General features: G+C 38.0%; 1 protein-coding gene across 1 annotated transcript in view; it reads right to left on the bottom strand.

The window, feature by feature from the left end:
* The window catches only part of LOC122814342 (perforin-1-like), a 270,315-nt gene that overhangs the window by 194,111 nt on the left and 58,160 nt on the right, over positions 1-18,044 (bottom strand). The window contains exon 2 of the mRNA XM_044086927.1: positions 5,137-6,091. Within this exon, the coding sequence (XP_043942862.1) occupies positions 5,137-6,091 (955 nt within the window). The remainder of the gene's footprint in view (positions 1-5,136; positions 6,092-18,044) is intronic.

Here is an 18,044-nt window from a genome sequence, read left to right on the forward strand (position 1 = left end):
ATATTGTGTACATACACACACCACCACACAGTCAGATTATCAAATTAATTTCTCACTTTGAACCACACAAACACAAAACTCTGCTCAACAGAGTGAAAAAACATCTTCAAAAACAAAGCATACACCCCAGGGTCTGGTGTACTTTATTTTATTGTGCTTGGTATGGTGATTTTTTAAATTGTTTTAAATGAATTTGTGCACCTGGTAGGGTGAATTGATTGTTAATTTTCTTTCTTTGCTTTTATAATTTTTCACTTTCAAAGCCTACAGAAGAGCCTGTACTAATTCAAAATTCCTTTTGGATATACATTGGTACACACTTGTACATTAAAATATTTTCATTTCTCATTATGTAGGACACCCATGAGGCATGTCTCATGCTCTTTTAATTTACTCACTCCCTTTGTTACTTCATATTTACTAAAAGTATAGCCATTCCTAATTCATTACGTCGATTATGAATGTCTAAACAAGCTGACCCCAATGTTTTTTCAAAGGATCATATGCAGAAAACTTCATGTGAAGGGAGATTATACAGACCTCATCTCTAAAAACAAAATGTGTGGTGGTCGTGCACATGAAGTGTACAGTTCTATCTGTAAGTATCACAGTCACAGTCAGGAAATAATTCATTATATATCTGTTTGGTTTGCTGCAGTCTTTTATTCCATTTATAAGCAGTTGTTAACATCATTTTTTTTAACAGATTTCTTACAAGCCAAGTTAATATAACAATAAGCACAGCATATGATGCTAATTAAATACTAATAATATAAACTGAAGCATTACTAATAGGTTCATAGGTTCATACTAGGCTATCTGCCCAAGGGCATTTATAAGCCTAGCCCAGAGTTTTGTGGCTTTCGCCACCCCTTTAGTTTGAAGAAAACTATGCCCATTATTTTGCTGTGCCTCTGTCAAGCAGTGACACTGAGGTAATCCCTGGGGTATATCTGCGATCTCCCATCCATTGGTCAAGATTCCTCTTGAACAAGGCCAGCGAGGTGTTCTGCCTCACATGTACTGGGATTTTGTTCCACAGCATAGGGAGTCTCTGGGTGATGAATCTGTCCCTCCAGCACGTCCTATTAATAACCGTGTCAAGGTTTAAGTATAGGTTCATAAATTAATGTTCTAAGAACACTGGCAGCTTTTCTTCTTACGTTACAATATTAGCATATGATATGTGGAGCTGGTGTTCTTTTGAAAGCTAATATATAGTTTTTTTTTTTTTTCATTCTCTGTCATCATTGTGACTTTATTTTACAAGAATACATAAAGAGTTGGATGCGGGGTGTTGGTTGATTTTTCCTGGTTTGTTATGAATATGCATGCAAAGCAACATAACTAGTTAGGTGCTTTCAGTTAAATTATTGTTCTGCACATTAGTTGTTGCAGTCAGGAAGAATATCCTTCATTTAGTAAAATGCAAAAGAAAACAAGTACTCCAAGGCTATCAGAATTAACAACTTTCTTTCTTTCACATTTTCTGCCACAAATTAAGATTCTCAAGAAGATGGAAATAACATCATTGCAAAGTAGAATATCATTTTATATAGTTTGATACAAAAAGTATGTTATTTTTTATGTCTGTGGCTATGGCAGGCTATCGGAAATTTTCCCTACAGCTGCAACACCCTATCATTCATTTCACTAGGACAGACAGAACCCACAATACCTAAATTATTATATCGGATACTATATTTCCATTCTAAGTGCAGCAACAGAATATTTATACATAGCAGAAAGATACTGTCTGTTGCAGATGGAATGTCTTAGTTCGAGAATTAACATATTCATGTTGTAGTAATGAAAAAGCAATGCAATTAAGTGACTTCTAAAAAAGCAACTTACATCTGATTACCCAGAATGCATAAGTTATTGTCTGAAACCTATTTTTATATAATTTTCTTGGTGCAGCTATAAGCTGAAAGATATATATATATATATATATATATATATATATATATATATATATATATATATATATAATATAATATAATATATACATTTTTCTTAACAAAAAAAATTGGATTTGGCACATCACTTACAGCATAAATAACATACATGCAAGGGAAAGTGAAACATCTCTTTGAGAAGGCCAGATGAGCAAAGAACATGCCATGTCAACTGTTCTACAACTAGCGATATGGACTAAGCTATTGCGTTTAAGTCATCTGAGCATTGTACAGATTCAAGATTCCACAGCATGATGAGCCTCACACTTTTTTAATCAGCAATGTAGACTTGTGTTGTTGAGTCTTATTTTAATATACATATTAGTTTATTCAGAAAAAGCAGGCTTATCTCAACAGCAAAATATTCAACCAGCTCAGCTCTACAGTTGAAATGGCAATTGCAGAAATACAAAGGATTCATACAGCTTATAGTATTATTTGCCAGGTTTACAAAAAATACTACCAGCATTATTTAGAAAATCTTTAAATAAATTTCATTGTTATTTTTATCACTCCAGACTAGTATTTTGAATATAGCTACTTATGTTATTTTAATTCTATATGTCAAAGATATTTTCAGTTTTTCTCATGATATTCCTAGTCTGAGAGAGCCACTATAGTTTACTAGCAGCAAATAGGCTTATATATATATATATATATATATATATATATATATATATATATATATATGCCATTTTATATATTACGTTCCACTGATAAATATTGATGGTTTGAACTCCGGGTAAAGCCACACAAATCTTGGTTTGTTGGTTCAGTTCAGGCTGGGGGTGCCTTTTTGCAGTCTGAATGCCCTTCTTGTGCCTGTATGTTTTTTCTGTAAGTGCTCTAACTTCCTTCCACATGACAGAAACATTCAGTTAGGTGAAATGGTGATTCTTAAGTGTGTGTGCAGTGAATGATTGAAAGAGCTTGTGTGCATGTAGCAAAAGAATGCCATTTCATATGGAATTAGTTTGAAGTTCTACACCTAGTGACTGCCACAACCCTGAATATGTTAAAGCAAATATTAGGAAATGAATAAACATACAATGATGTCACTTGTTAAACTGTAGTTTGAACTTCTACTAACTGCTGTTGTTCTGTGATAGACTAGTCTTTTGCAGAGGGTAATAAGAAGCTGGGATATAAGATCCAAATTGTCTAGACATACTCAGGCCTTACTAAATGTAATGATACTGCCTGCCAAAAATGCAATTACTAGAAAATGGAAATCAAAATCTAAACCAGCTGTAACTGAAGTCCTGAATACTGCAAAGGATATAAAAGAAAAGGGAAGGAACAAATTGCACAGAAAAAAATGGAATGTGTGGGAACAATATACATAGAATAATCTTTGGGTGGAGTGATGTTTAAGGGACGGCAGGAATTGAGCAAGTCATGTATATTGCAGTGAATAATAATTGTTGTAAAGAAAATATATATATAAATAATTCATTAAATTAATAAAAACTATATTACAATGCTCTGTTTTCTTTACTGTTAATATATGTGTACCTATGCCGTTGGTTAAAATGTGAGAATTCAATAAAGGGTTTTAAAAATGCTGTAACCTCTTTTGATGAACTGGCACTTTAGCCAGTAACAGTTATTTGAACATCTGCCTGTGAGCCAACAAATATGCTCCCAATTTAGACAGACCTGACTGTACGATGACATGCTTTATAGACTGAACAGATTACTGATAAGAAGGCATAACTGGAAACTGAAATGGATTACCTTAGGGGGACTCAGAAGAAGCAATGGCATTGTAAGACATCAAAGGCAGGCTACATGCAATCCTACTATTTAATTGCAGTTTAACTGCATTACAACATTTGTGGCATTCAGTGTCATGATGAGACAGATTAGATGTGAAAAAAATTATTTAAAGAAAACAAATAAAGCGAAAAAGATGTCTCACTGATTTAGTTTAAAATACTTTTTTCTCACGTTTAAGGACAAAGTGACTTGGAGCTCCAGGAAGTTGCTGCCCTTCTCATTTCAAGACATAAATAAATAAACCAGTGTACAAAGTTATATGATACAGAAGGATAAAACCATGGCTATGACCCAGATGACCTGATTATGCTAGCAGCTTAAGCCTCAGAAGAGGCAGGAAAGAGAGGATGACAGTGAGTAGCAAACATCAACTTCCCCATCCCGGAGGGTGGGAACAGTAATTATAGGTGGCCAGCTGCCACCATGCAAAGCAGAGATTTGTGTGGATTGGAATGGCTAGGACTAGGGACATGAGCTTGTCAATGCGAAGCTGGTGACAGTCCTCAAAGTATGTGGATGGAAGTAAGTACATACATGGGGATGGTGTAAGATGCCCTGCAATTATGTGGTTGCTCATACCAACCATCAGGGCAAAGGTAGGATCTCTCTATAAATGATCTTATTGCTGGAATGTCATTGAGGATATAAATAACTTCTGCTGCTGCTTGGATAAAGGCCTCCTCCAGCTGCCACTCACCTCCATATTGAGGACACCAAGTGTAGGAAAAGAAATGGGTGAAGATTGATTGTGGTGGCTCAATAGTCAGCCGGAATGGATGTGAAATGTGTGCAGAAAATAAGGAAAAAATAAATTAGCTTTAAAAAGAATACATTTTGTGGTACACATGGCATATGCCTGGCTATGCTAATGAGAAGAAGCAATACTTCACTGAAAGAGTTGGGGAGCCACACAAAAAAACTGGCAGTAGAGTCACTTAAATGAGAAAACTAGAACTGATACAAGTCTTGAGCAGGTAGTGTAGGAGTAAGAAACAATTAGAAGTTTGTGTAATAAGAAGAAAGCACTTAACTCCTGGGACACCTAACTAGTTTTAGGTAACAAAAGGTGCAGGGAGTGGTCACAGACTTCCTTCCGCTATCATTGCCTACCCATCTGTGTTTCTATCTGAGATATTGAATTAGGTAGTTTGGAAATGCAATATTTTTCCTTTGAGTTATGAAGTGACTGTGTTTTAATGGGTGCAGCAGGTGGAAGGCTTTTGGACACGCTAGGAAGACTTACATTTAATTGACATTCTAACAGATACATTCTTGAAGGAGGTGCATACTGTGAACAATGAGTCCCTGTCAAATACTGACCACATCTTACATTCATCGTAAATACAATTCTCCCATGATTAAGATAGCATGTATGTGTGACAGACTTTTCTGTATTTACCACAGATTTGGTGCACTCACCAAGGAAGTCATCCCAATATGGATCAGCGTCATGGACAGCGACCTTAACCTTTACCTCTGATTGTAGGTTGACATGGCAAAAATCAAATGTATGATGCCACTGAGGATTATTATTATCATCTACTACTGGGGTTCTTACTTTCTCTGAACCAAAGGTGACCTCAACAAAACCATCAGTATTACCCCCTGGATCCCCATATAGGTCAAATGCTCTTTCAATCACCATTGTGAACTCTGCAGTACCCTTGTTTTTAGAGCAACATATTACAGATACTTCAGCATTGCAATGACACGTACAGTTACACTTATCTAATGAACTAGTGTATGATCCCTTCATGCAAGGGGGGCATCTTTTTATAATGGCTTTCTCTGTAATATATTCAGTGATGGCTTCTGCCAGGTTGTTTTTGATTGTTTCATCAGAGTATACAAGCTTGCTAAGAGGAGAAAGAGAATAATGTACAATACCGGGGTGCTCAGGCAGAGAAGAAAGCCATGTTTTAAAGGCAGACTTGTCATTTGGAGATGGAAACAGTAAATCAGCAGTTTCATAGATATTCCCTCCTATGATGTCAGATATTCTTTCACTATATTTCTCTGAAAAATTTGCAGAATGTAAGTTTTTCGTCTTGAGCTGATGGCACTCATTATATTTGGCTGATGCTTTGACAGGACCATAGACTGCATGTGCTTCAACTCCCAGGCAGTCCTTCACCTCATCATTTGTCATACCATCAAGCGCAACTTCACAAGTTTTGACAGCGGTGACATCTTTCACTCTTCCACCCAACTCTACTTTACGAATGTAGTGAGTCCCATAAATGTCAATCAGTTCCTGGTACTGAGGCTTTGTATGAGCAGTGTAAGTAGTAGGGAGTGATTTCAGCATCTCATGAAACTGTTCCTTAAGTTCTGGTTTGTCCCTTATTCTATAGCTTTAGGAACAAAAAAAAAAGTTTATCATCAAATTGAAATGATTAAAAAACAACAAAAAAGTGTATTTATGAGTTTTATTTGATGTAGCTTAAATTACAAAATGTGCATTTTAAAAATATACTGGGTTTATCAATAACTGACAACCATATGAATATACTGATGAGCAGAAAAGGAGATAGTAGAAGATATCCGGACGAGACGTAATGGATTGATTTTTATGATTTTTAAGCTTTTCTGCTTCTGAGGTATTTTTTTTTTGTTTTTTGTTTTGCTTTACATTCCTGGCATCTGTGTGCTTGGGAATTGTATCAGGGTATGTCAATACCTATTTCAGCTGTATTTTTAAAGCCTAACCAAGCAGTTACTGCCTCTGATGGTGGTTTGTAGGTGATGCTATAAAGTGTGCTTCTGTTGTTTTCACTGAACAGAGCAGCAGGGATTGAAGCTGCACTATGTGGATTAGGATACATTCTAGTGCACGAAGAATATTAGAAACAACGGAAGTCAACAGGATGCCATGTGCAGACTAATCAACAGCTCTACAACCTAACACTGGATAAAGGAAACAATAGACCATGAAGACTATTAATGATATTTACTGGTACTCCATCCAACCATTCATCCAGTTTTCCAATAATCAGCTTTATCCCTTACAAGGTCATGGGGACACTGGATTCTATCATGGCAACCAATGGAAGCAAAGCATTGAAACAGTCTGAAAAGGGACATGGCCTATCACAGAATAGATATTCTCCTTCATATACTACATACACACCTACAGGGAATTAGAAGAATAACGTGTCACCAACAGTACACTAGCTATAGTGAAATGCACACAATAATGAGGCACGTATGCACATTTCACTTTTTCTACATACTCCAGCTCCGGCACTTACAACACCACCACTCCCACCTTACTCAAGCCCCCAAATAATACACAAATGTTTACTAAGTAGTGAGGTAAGACATAATGCAATAATAACAGTTGCTTAAACTACCAAGAATTATAAGCTATTTGAAAGAAAACTCCTAACTATAAAGTGTAGCTCTTTTGCACATAATAGATATTTACAAATAGGCATTACATAACACTAATTATAGCTTTACCACAAGTTCATCCAAGTAATCAGTTTTAGCAGCAAAAATCAGGTGATGGATCATGGCTTCTGTGAAGATAAGTGAATTACCTGCACTGTAGTCATACACAGAAATATGGGGATGTCATGTTTAACTTTAGGCACAGCTTTATTTTTACTTTTCTTCAAGTGGTAAAATGCATTTAAAGAATGTAGTGTTACCTTGACAGCTGTGCTTTTAACACAAGATGCAGGAGCATAGTATGACATCATATAACCAGCTGAAGAACATTCCAGTGTGACTTACTACAACAGTCTGCATTCAGCCATAGGACTAGGAAATTCTTGTAGGAAATGTCTATATGTTTTAAATTACTTTTGCAAGTTTTACACAATGAGTCAGACAACAGAAGTATTGCTGATATCAAGTTACCAACAGAGAATAATACGTCACCTGTCATGCATGAGTGGAAACAGTGAAGTAAAGGAACACGTCGTCTCTTAACTTTATCAATAGTGAAAAAAACACCTCGTTCAGTGATTTACACTGACCAAATCCTGCATGCAGTCATACACTTAGCACAGCCTGTTATTCCTAATTAGTAAACTGTATCATTAACAAACATACAGTAGTTGATTGGCTTGGTGCTCTGTTTATGCTATACATACGTGATCTGTCAGATTCTTTTTAATTCAGACATATTATTAGCTGTTGAAATGAAATTAAGTAGAACACATTAATAGATTAAAAGTGGAGCCAAATATATTATCAGGAACTAGGACTCAGCTGTATGTATATCTGTCTATATGTGTTTCTGAATATATGTTATATGTCTAGGTGTATTTCTGTTAAGTAAGTATGCATGTGTGTGTGTGTGTGTGTGTGTGTGTGTGTGTGTGTGTGTGTGTGTGTGTGTGTGTTAAATAAGTGATAACATCCCAGGATGCCTCCTAAATAGCTTGAAACATGACCTGTTGGGACCACTGTAGTCACTGTTTATCCACAGCCTCCAGCATACCAAGGCAGTTAAGCACATTATTGAGAAGAATTGGGTAATTTTGATGGCATCTCTGATGTTAGGAATGTGTTAGATTCCAAACCTTCTTCTCTTATAGGAACTTGAGAAATTTGAAAAGTAGATTGTGCTACAAAGATTTTAGCCGTAAACGCATCCCACAACTTAGTACAAGGGTGGGTGCATTTTGTTGCATGGACTGCACTTGCTGTGATGATATTCTAGGTAAAGGCAGTGATATTTTCACCCACCCTGTTACTGGATGTGTCTACAACTTTAAGCTGTTTGCTAACTGTATTAGTACTAATGTGGTTTAGTTGGCTACTTGCCTCCAATGTACTTCATTCTATGTAGGAAAGACCACGAGAAGACTAAAAGACCGTATTATTGAACATAAGTCTGAGATCGGGAGGAATAATGATAAGAATGTACTCTATAAGCACATTTTATCTTGTGGTAGCATGCGCAGGTTTAAATTTAGGGTTGTAGACACGGTCCATATGTCTCTGAGAGGTGGTGATATTAATAATTCCTTAGAAGTCAAGGAATATGAATGGATTTTGAGGCTAGCTGCTGATCATCCACCTGGCCTTAATACTGCTGTTACCTTAAAGCCCATTCTACTGAGGTTACAGCTGAGTAAATTTTGATTGTAAAACTTTTCTATATGTGTCCCTTAACAATATTTTTATGTGTGTTCTATTTTTTTATTTTTTTATATGTGCTTTCTATCTTACTTTTAAATTTTTTTTTTTTTAAATAACCTGTTTGTGATTTTATATGTTGTTGTCATTTAATCGGCTGGCTGCGATCACATGACTTTTCTTGGCTCCTATTTAAACTCTAACTCATGTGTTTTTGATTATGTATTTAGCATTGAGGAAGGGTGTAGATCCAAAAGCTTTGCTGCTGCTTTTGGTATTAAAAGTTTTTCTCAACATGGTGGTATTCTACTGTTGCTTTTTTGTTTCCAGTACTACAATGGGTGCTTGTTTTGGATCATGCTTACATATACCCCTTTCAAATAACATCTAAAGCAAATAAACTTGTGTGATACATGTGGAAAGCCCGGTTAAACTTACAAACACCAGTACATATACTTGTGGGATACATTTGGAATACTTGGCTAAGATTATAAAGGCCTCAGTGGCTGTTAGCCTAGAATATGCCAATTAACCTATTTAATACTATAGTCATTTAAGCATATTCTATAATTTCTACTGTTAAACAAATGTTTGTGGAGCTTTTCTCCCTGGGTCTCCATTGAGGAGCAATAGATGCCATTGGGCTGGTTAGTGAGATGAAGCTAGAATGGCACTGGTGAGGAGAAGGAGGAGGCAACAGGAAGCCAGCAGAGAGAGCAGGATAGGAAAAGATAAAAAAGGCAGAGGACAAGAGGACATCAGCAAATTTTGTAAGAAGAATAAAGACAAGTGGAGTGGTGCATTGTGAGGTAGGAAGAGAAAGTAGAAGATGTAGACACAGAAAGGATTATATGGAGAAAGAAGCCATGGTAGAAGGAGAGATGTAAGTTTGACAACAACTGTCAATAACTATTTTTGTCAATCTAACTTGTGGTTTTTTTTTTCCTTTGTTTATCTAAGACCACCCTCAAAAAATGGAATTTTGTAACACTGCCTGTATGATGGTACTTCTATTGTATTCCTTGTCTTAATAACAATTTAACCTGATTACTTAAATATTACTTATATTTAATGTTCATCTGCTCTTCTGTTACCATTATTGTACTAAGTTTGAACTAAAGTAAAAATTCAAAAATCTGTAACACTGCTTGGCTGAAAGTATCTTTCAGTTATCCTTGAATAAACAACATCAATATCCAATTGTAAATATTATTGTATAATCAATGTTACTTTTGCTCTTCTGCTGCTTTGACTGTATTCTGCTGGAGCTTATCTGTCCGGGCCTCCGCTGAAAATGGACTTGGTTCCAGTCGGACTTACCCGGTCAACAAATGTAAAATAAAAATAAATAAATAAACTGAAAAGGCAGAAACAGACCCAAAGGAGATAATGCAGGAGCCAACACCACAAACACAGCAGGAGAGAAGAGGAGAGGAATACTGTGTCAGAGAGGAGAGGTTTGGGCAAACGTTGACAGGACACAGCAGCAGTCTTGTAGGAAGAGCACATGAGGGATAGAGAAGGGATTAGATTCAGCACAGTGAGAGAGAGAGGGAGAGAGAAGAAACACAGACAGTGAGAATTTTATAGGTGGTGGAAGTTTAAAAATAGAAGGGAAAGTCTCATAGTAAGGAAGTAAAGTGGATAGTTCCTAAATGTTTCAGGGTTATCCAGGGTCACAAAATAAATTTTTATTATAACGGAGATAGCTTTGATTTCTCACATTGCCAGGGAAGACACTACACTAAGTGGGGGTCCAGTATTTTTCCATTTTTGTGAGTACCAGGTCATGTATGCTGTCACCCCTAGTGAGCATATGAACTATCTGTTCCAAGGGTTTTGTGTTTATAAAGTCCAGTAATCTCTGAGCCTGTAAATTTGAGGTAGTGTCCTAGTCTATGGTGGGATAGTTGAAATCACATGTGAGTATGGTATTGGGTTGAATGGTGAGAACCTCCAGTAAGTCCACATATTTGCTATTGGTTTCTTGGGTCAAGAAGGGTATCCTGTTATGGTATGATATGAGACTTTGCTATGGTAATTTAGACATGGAGAAGCTCAAGTGCATTTATCTTGCTTGACTAGTCTTGAGGTGAGTTTGTTGTTGATACAGACTTTGATATCTCCACTTTTGGTCCCTTCCTTTGCTGTAGCTGGCCTGAATGTGCAGAAGACATTGCAGTCCTGCACTGCTAGAGTGCTCCCCACAGCTTTAAACCATGTCTCAGTAACTTCACAGGTGTGCACTTTATCCAGGGTAAGGAGAGGTGGAAGAGAGTTGAGTTTCTTGTTTAGGCTCCCCACATTGAGCAGTAACACATTTATATTCCCTTGACTTGGTTTTGCTATGTCAGAAAGTTTGTCACTTTGTCATTAACTAAAAAAGGGCACTATGACAGAGGGCAATGTTTTAGCCAGTATTCAGAAGTCTAGAGAGAATAGCTGCAAGCCAGTTATTGAAGTCAATCAATTTTTTTATATTGTGGCATCATCCTTGATAAAAGTAGAATTCTGAACAGTGCTAGCCAGCCTGGGACACATAGCCCGAGAACTCCATAATGTATCTCATTATATAGTCCATACTGACAGAAAAGATGAAACCTGGGACACATAGCCCGAGAACTCCATAATGTATCTCATTATATAGTCCATACTGACAGAAAAGATGAAACCTGGGACACATAGCCCGAGAACTCCATAATGTATCTCATTATATAGTCCATACTGACAGAAAAGATGAAACCTGGGACACATAGCCCGAGAACTCCATAATGTCACTCTTTATATAGTCCATACTGTTAGAAAAGATGAAACCTGAGACACATAGCCCGAGAACTCCATAATGTCTCTCTTTATATAGTCCATACTGACAGAAAAGATGAAACCTGGGACACATAGCCCGAGAACTCCATAATGTCTCTCTTTATATAGTCCATACTGACAGAAAAGATGAAACCTGGGACACATAGCCCGAGAACTCCATAATGTCTCTCTTTATATAGTCCATACTGACAGAAAAGATGAAACCTGGGACATATAGCCCGAGAACTCCATAATGTCTCTCTTTATATAGTCCATATTGACAGAAAAGATGAAACCTGGGACACATAGCCTGAGAACTCCATAACGTCTCTCTTTATATAGTCCATACTGTTAGAAAAGATGAAACCTGGGACACATAGCCCGAGAACTCCATAATGTCTCTCTTTATATAGTCCATACTGTTAGAAAAGATGAAACCTGGGACACATAGCCGAGAACTCCATAATGTCTCTCTTTATATAGTCCATACTGTTAGAAAAGATGAAACCTGGGACACATAGCCGAGAACTCCATAATGCCTCTCTTTATATAGTCCATACTGACAGAAAAGATGAAACCTGGGACACATAGCCCGAGAACTCCATAATGTCTCTCTTTATATAGTCCATACTGACAGAAAAGATGAAACCTGGGACACATAGTCCAAGAACTCCATAATGTCTAAGATGAAACCTGGGACACATAGCCCGAGAACTCCATAATGCCTCTCTTTATATAGTCCATACTGACAGAAAAGATGAAACCTGGGACACATAGCCTGAGAACTCCATAATGTCTCTCTTTATATAGTCCATACTGACAGAAAAGATTAAACCTGGGACACATAGCCCGAGAACTCCATAATGTCTCTCTTTATATAGTCCATACTGACAGAAAAGATGAAACCTGGGACACATAGCCCGAAAACTCCATAATGTCTCTCTTTATATAGTCCATACTGACAGAAAAGATGAAACCTGGGACACATAGCCGAGAACTCCATAATGTCTCTCTTTATATAGTCCATACTGACAGAAAAGATGAAACCTGGGACACATAGCCCGAGAACTCCATAATGTCTCTCTTTATATAGTCCATACTGACAGAAAAGATGAAACCTGGGACACATAGCTTGAGAACTCCATAATGTCTCTCTTTATATAGTCCATACTGACAGAAAAGATGAAACCTGGGACACATAGCCGAGAACTCCATAATGTCTCTCTTTATATAGTCCATACTGTTAGAAAAGATGAAACCTGGGACACATAGCCGAGAACTCCATAATGTCTCTCTTTATATAGTCCATACTGACAGAAAAGATGAAACCTGGGACACATAGCCGAGAACTCCATAATGTCTCTCTTTGTATAGTCCATACTGACAGAAAAGATGAAACTTGGGACACATAGCCCGAGAACTCCATAATGTCTCTCTTTGTATAGTCCATACTGACAGAAAAGATGAAACCTGGGACACATAGCCCGAGAACTCCATAATGTCTCTCTTTGTATAGTCCATACTGACAGAAAAGATGAAACCTGGGACACATAGCCCGAGAACTCCATAATGTCTCTCTTTATATAGTCCATACTGACAGAAAAGATGAAATGAGAAAAAGACAAAACAAAATCTGGACAAGAGAATAATTTTTATGTACACAAGATTCTGATATGACTATGGGTAAGTCTGCCAACCATATTTAGTACTGGTAGATTAAATAAGAAGGCTAGTGTTAAGCGGAGGTGATCTAGGCTGTAGGTAACTCAGATAGCCATATTTAAATGCAACAGATTAAATTAAAGCTCATTATTTGATTGATATAATTAGCAGCAGCTAGTGCAGTCACTCTTGGTGCAGTCCTCTGATGAGATATTTACAACCACTGTTGACATTGTTAGCAAAATATTTGTATAAGTCTTTATTAAAGTTATCAGATGGGGGATAATCCTGATTAGAAGAGGAAGGAAGCTCCATATTGGACAAATGTAGGTACTGACCAGAGCATTTCCATAAGAACGACAGTTGCTTGTTGTTTTGTCAGGAAGGTTTTTACTTAGATCTAAGATCAAGGGAGGGGCAGTGCCACTCTATAAAGGTTCATCTTGGCTGAGAAACTGTAAGGCAGGATTGTGAAAGCAGCAGTAATAGTGAGACTTGTTTTTGATGAATGTCTGGTGCAGTGAAACAGGAAGATTACAGTGATGGGTCCTGGGTGCTGGGAATAGGTAGCACATGCACGAAATAAAGTAGAGAGCAAAAGGGAGGCCACAAAGTTGGACTAGATGAATGATTGAGGTTAGAATCCAATGTGGTAAAGGTTGCCTAGCATCTGATTGCATTTATTTTAGCAGTAGTAAAAATAATGTGTTGTGTAGGGTGACTTACTTTTACTATCAATTAGGGAAACCTGATTGTGCAGGCTGCCTGTTACACATTAAATAAAGGAACAGCTAGAAACAAGTGATTTTGCAGGGTAGCAAGTCCATCTGCATCTCCCATGTGTGACACAGTCCCCACATCCCAAAACTTATATATACAAACTCTACAGTCACACAACATGGAGGGGAGGAGAACCTTCTCAAAGCCCTCATAGAAGTCTCAGACAATCATCTGCATGAACAAGCAAGCAATTTCTGAGATTTAGTGCATCAAGAATATAAAGCATGGGGTGTGACCAAAATGGCAGTGTGAAAGCAGCAGCTGAAAGAAGCTCTGTAACTTTAAATCCTTTCTTACTTAATTGGAGAGAAAAATACACACCTGAGGTGTTCTACGCAAGAATATATTCTTGAAGTTGTTCTGAATCTAAGGATATAAAACTTTATTTCAGATGAAAAAAATTTCAGTCAGAAATTTCAGTCAAAGATTTAACAGCGAAGAGAGTTGAAGAGCTATTCAAAGATAAATACACAAAGCTCCTCTTTAAAAAAAACAGAAGAGAGATACATTCTCTGATACAGAACATGCAGACAAATTAGACAAATTAGACTAAGATAGGCAATTTCAAGGAAGGCTGTAAAAATCATATATATGGAAAAAATAAAAATGCAAGACAAATTACAACAATGGAAGAAGTATTAAATGGCCATGAGGGGATAATATCAGAAAGTGAAATACAGACAGAATTCCTTTTAAAACAAAATAACTGGCTTAATGATAAAGTGAATGATTTGGAAAACAGACTCAAAAGAAATAATATAATGATTTGAGGAATATCAGAAAAATATGAGGGTGACAACATAGTTAACTTTCCTTCAACATGGTTACATAAATCTCTGACCTTACCAGAAGTTATTTCTTTTGGTATAGAAAGGGCACATGACCTCTGGGTTCTACAACTAGAAAAGAAAATGCTCCCCCATGTTCAATCTTACTAAAATTCATTTCAAGCAAAGAGAAGGACTTAATACTTAAAACTGACTGGTCAAATTCTCCTATAAAAATAGGAGATCACATAATATGCTTTGATAAAAAGTATTCTACAAAATAATAAAAGGAAAACTTACTTGCAGTTAGTTCAAAAATTAAAAAAACAGGGATCTAAAAGCAACTTTTCTTTTCCCAGCAAGAATGAAAGTTCACCTTCCAGAAGGTATAAAGATTTTTGATGTACTTAAAATATTAACTCTTTTAGAAGATATACAGGTGAATTTAATAAAGCCTACATAGACTTTTTTCCATGTAAACATCATGGCATGCTGCTTATACAGACGTAAGCAGGTTTGAGATCCAGTAAACAGAGCTGGGTGGCATGCACACAAACCAGCACAGAAGTATCTGTAGCATGCAAATCACCTCATAAAGCAGGTGAATATCATGCAAATGAGGAAGGTAGAGTGATCCAGCAAGTATATAGGCAGCCCTGAAGTTCTCGTGTCAGTGTCCGTAGTGTACACAAAAAAATTCCATGTACAAGATTTTATACAGAGAACAGGGGCTGTAAAAACATATGTAGATGGATAGAAATGCCATAGCATTCACAGATTTGGGCATACCTATCCACCATGTGTCTAAAACTGCATGGGAAATAAGTTAAAATCATTTTATTTTTTAATGATCGACGTATGCTTGCATGACGAGCTGCAGTGCACAAACTTGCTTTTATGAAGAAATTAAAAAAAGAGTGGAAAACCAAACATTATAGTATGCGACAGTAATGTGTTATAGGACCCTGCATGGAGTATCTGCAATGGTGGCATTGTGCTGCTGGTAACGAGGCAGGGCCTGGAACCATGTAGTTTCCAGGTTGTGTGCTTAGATCCCTATGCAAATGAGCTGGGGTTACGGAATAGCACAAATGGGTATCCATGTCTACATATCCCATCTGTGTAAGCAAAGAACCATGTCTGTGTCCACAGAAGAGGAAGCTAACATCAAGAGGGGGTGTGTCTAAGGACTTGTAAGCTCATTGGAGTTCAGTGGTGCCTGTTTATATGGTGCACCACTGTGCTGAGCAAGGGGGTGTGTAAAGTATCTGTTAAGCTTTGTTTACCCCCAGGATGCATACTTCACCGTGTTTGTGTGGTGCACAGCTACGCTGAGCATGACCTTTCATCAGGGCATGTGCAGTGACTGCTGAGAATTCTTTACCTTTGTGGTGCATGCTTGCATGGTGCACAGTTGTGCTGAATGAGGAAGGCTGTCAAAAAAAATACATTGGCTGAGAAAGCTAATGATATATTAATCACAGATGACCCTTGTTTCACTTAAACTGGAGCCATTAACAGTCCTGAATAATGTACTTGGCAGGTAGAATGCATCACAAGTAACCAATCACACAGGCTGCACCTACAGGAAAGCACTATAAAGATTGCATACATCCTACAATCTGATTTCACCTCCATACTCTGCAGCAGTGGAGTACATACTTGATATTTTTAACTGAAGGAATGCTAGGGGCTGCTGCAGGTCTGCTACCTCTGTATTTGCTAGATGTTGTGGTCAGTTCTACTGCTATTGACAATAGGCCTAGACTGAGAAGGAGAAGAGTGTTCAGCCCCAGGGTAACCTTTCAGGAGCTACACAAGCTGGATAATGGAAAGTGCAACAGGGTGGTCAGGGACATACTACAAGAACTCACTGAGCTCTGCCACCCTGAACTCAGACCCAGAGCCAACAGACAGGAACCCATACCAGTGGAAACAAAGGTATGGGGGTTTCACAGGCATCAGCATCCAAGGTACTCCACCAGTTCCTGGATGTCATGCTACCACATGTCAGTGAGCACATTTATGTTCCCCCACCCCTGAGGTGAGCACCAGCAGTATGCAACACTTCTACCATGTAGCACACTACCCTAAGGTACTGGGTGCCATAGATTGCACTCATGTACACATCAAGGCACCATCTAGTGAGGAGGGCAGAATGTAAGTTATCTGCAAGTGGTATCACTCCATCAACTGCCAAGTCATGTGCAATGCCCAGGGCATTATCATGAATATGTGTGCTGACAGCCCTGGCAGTTATCACAACTCCCATATCTAGCATGCATCACAGCTGTACCAGATGTTTGCCACAAGGGACATCCCGCATGGCCATTTACTGAGGGATGCTGGCTATGCACTGGAACTGTGGGTGATGACACCCATCAGAAATGCACACCTACCCACCAGAGAATGCCATAATGAGGCACATGCACAAACTAGGAACATCATAGAGCATGTGTCTGGGCTGCTGAAGTCACGGTTCTGGTACCTCAATATATTTGGTGGACCACTGCAGTACTTTCCAGCCACATATGCACAGATGTTCACATTATGTGCCATGATACACAATATGATCCTGTGGAAACAGATGCACCAGTATCAGCAGGATAGTGAGCCCCCACCAGTGCCTAGATCACCATAGCCACACCCACAGGATGACTCAGAGGATGAACCCTCTGAGGATGTCCCTGTAGGCAGATGTAGTCATACTCCGCATGCCCTGGCCTTGGCCAAGAGACAATGCATAGCACATGTACTGACAACCTAATATATATATATATATATATATATATATATATATATAGATATATATACTAAAAATTATGCCAGGCAGCCCACATAACCTGTACCTAACCATGTACTGGCTGTGTACTGCATGCATCAGACAGAGTCAGCCCCAAACTACAGGTCCATCAACAGCTGCATTTGCTAGGTAAGTCACTCACCTATATACCACTCTTAAGGAGTGCTAGAATATGGTAGCATATGTGTGGACCTGCCGCATGTATGAAAGGGAATATAGTGGGCTACTTGGTGAGATCTAACAGCCACATGGGACAACAGATACCCAGTCCATTAGTATGTGCTCCATTATATTCACTAGGCCACATGGCAGGAAAATCCACTACATTATTCAAGGGAGATGGCACACAGTGGGGTAACAGGACAGTCACACAACTGTCTATGCCAGCATATCATAGGCTGG

Source organism: Protopterus annectens, chromosome 10.part0 (assembly GCF_019279795.1).
Source record: "Protopterus annectens isolate FY-2018-M chromosome 10.part0, PAN1.0, whole genome shotgun sequence".
In the NCBI taxonomy this organism is placed as follows: Eukaryota; Metazoa; Chordata; order Ceratodontiformes; family Protopteridae; genus Protopterus; species Protopterus annectens.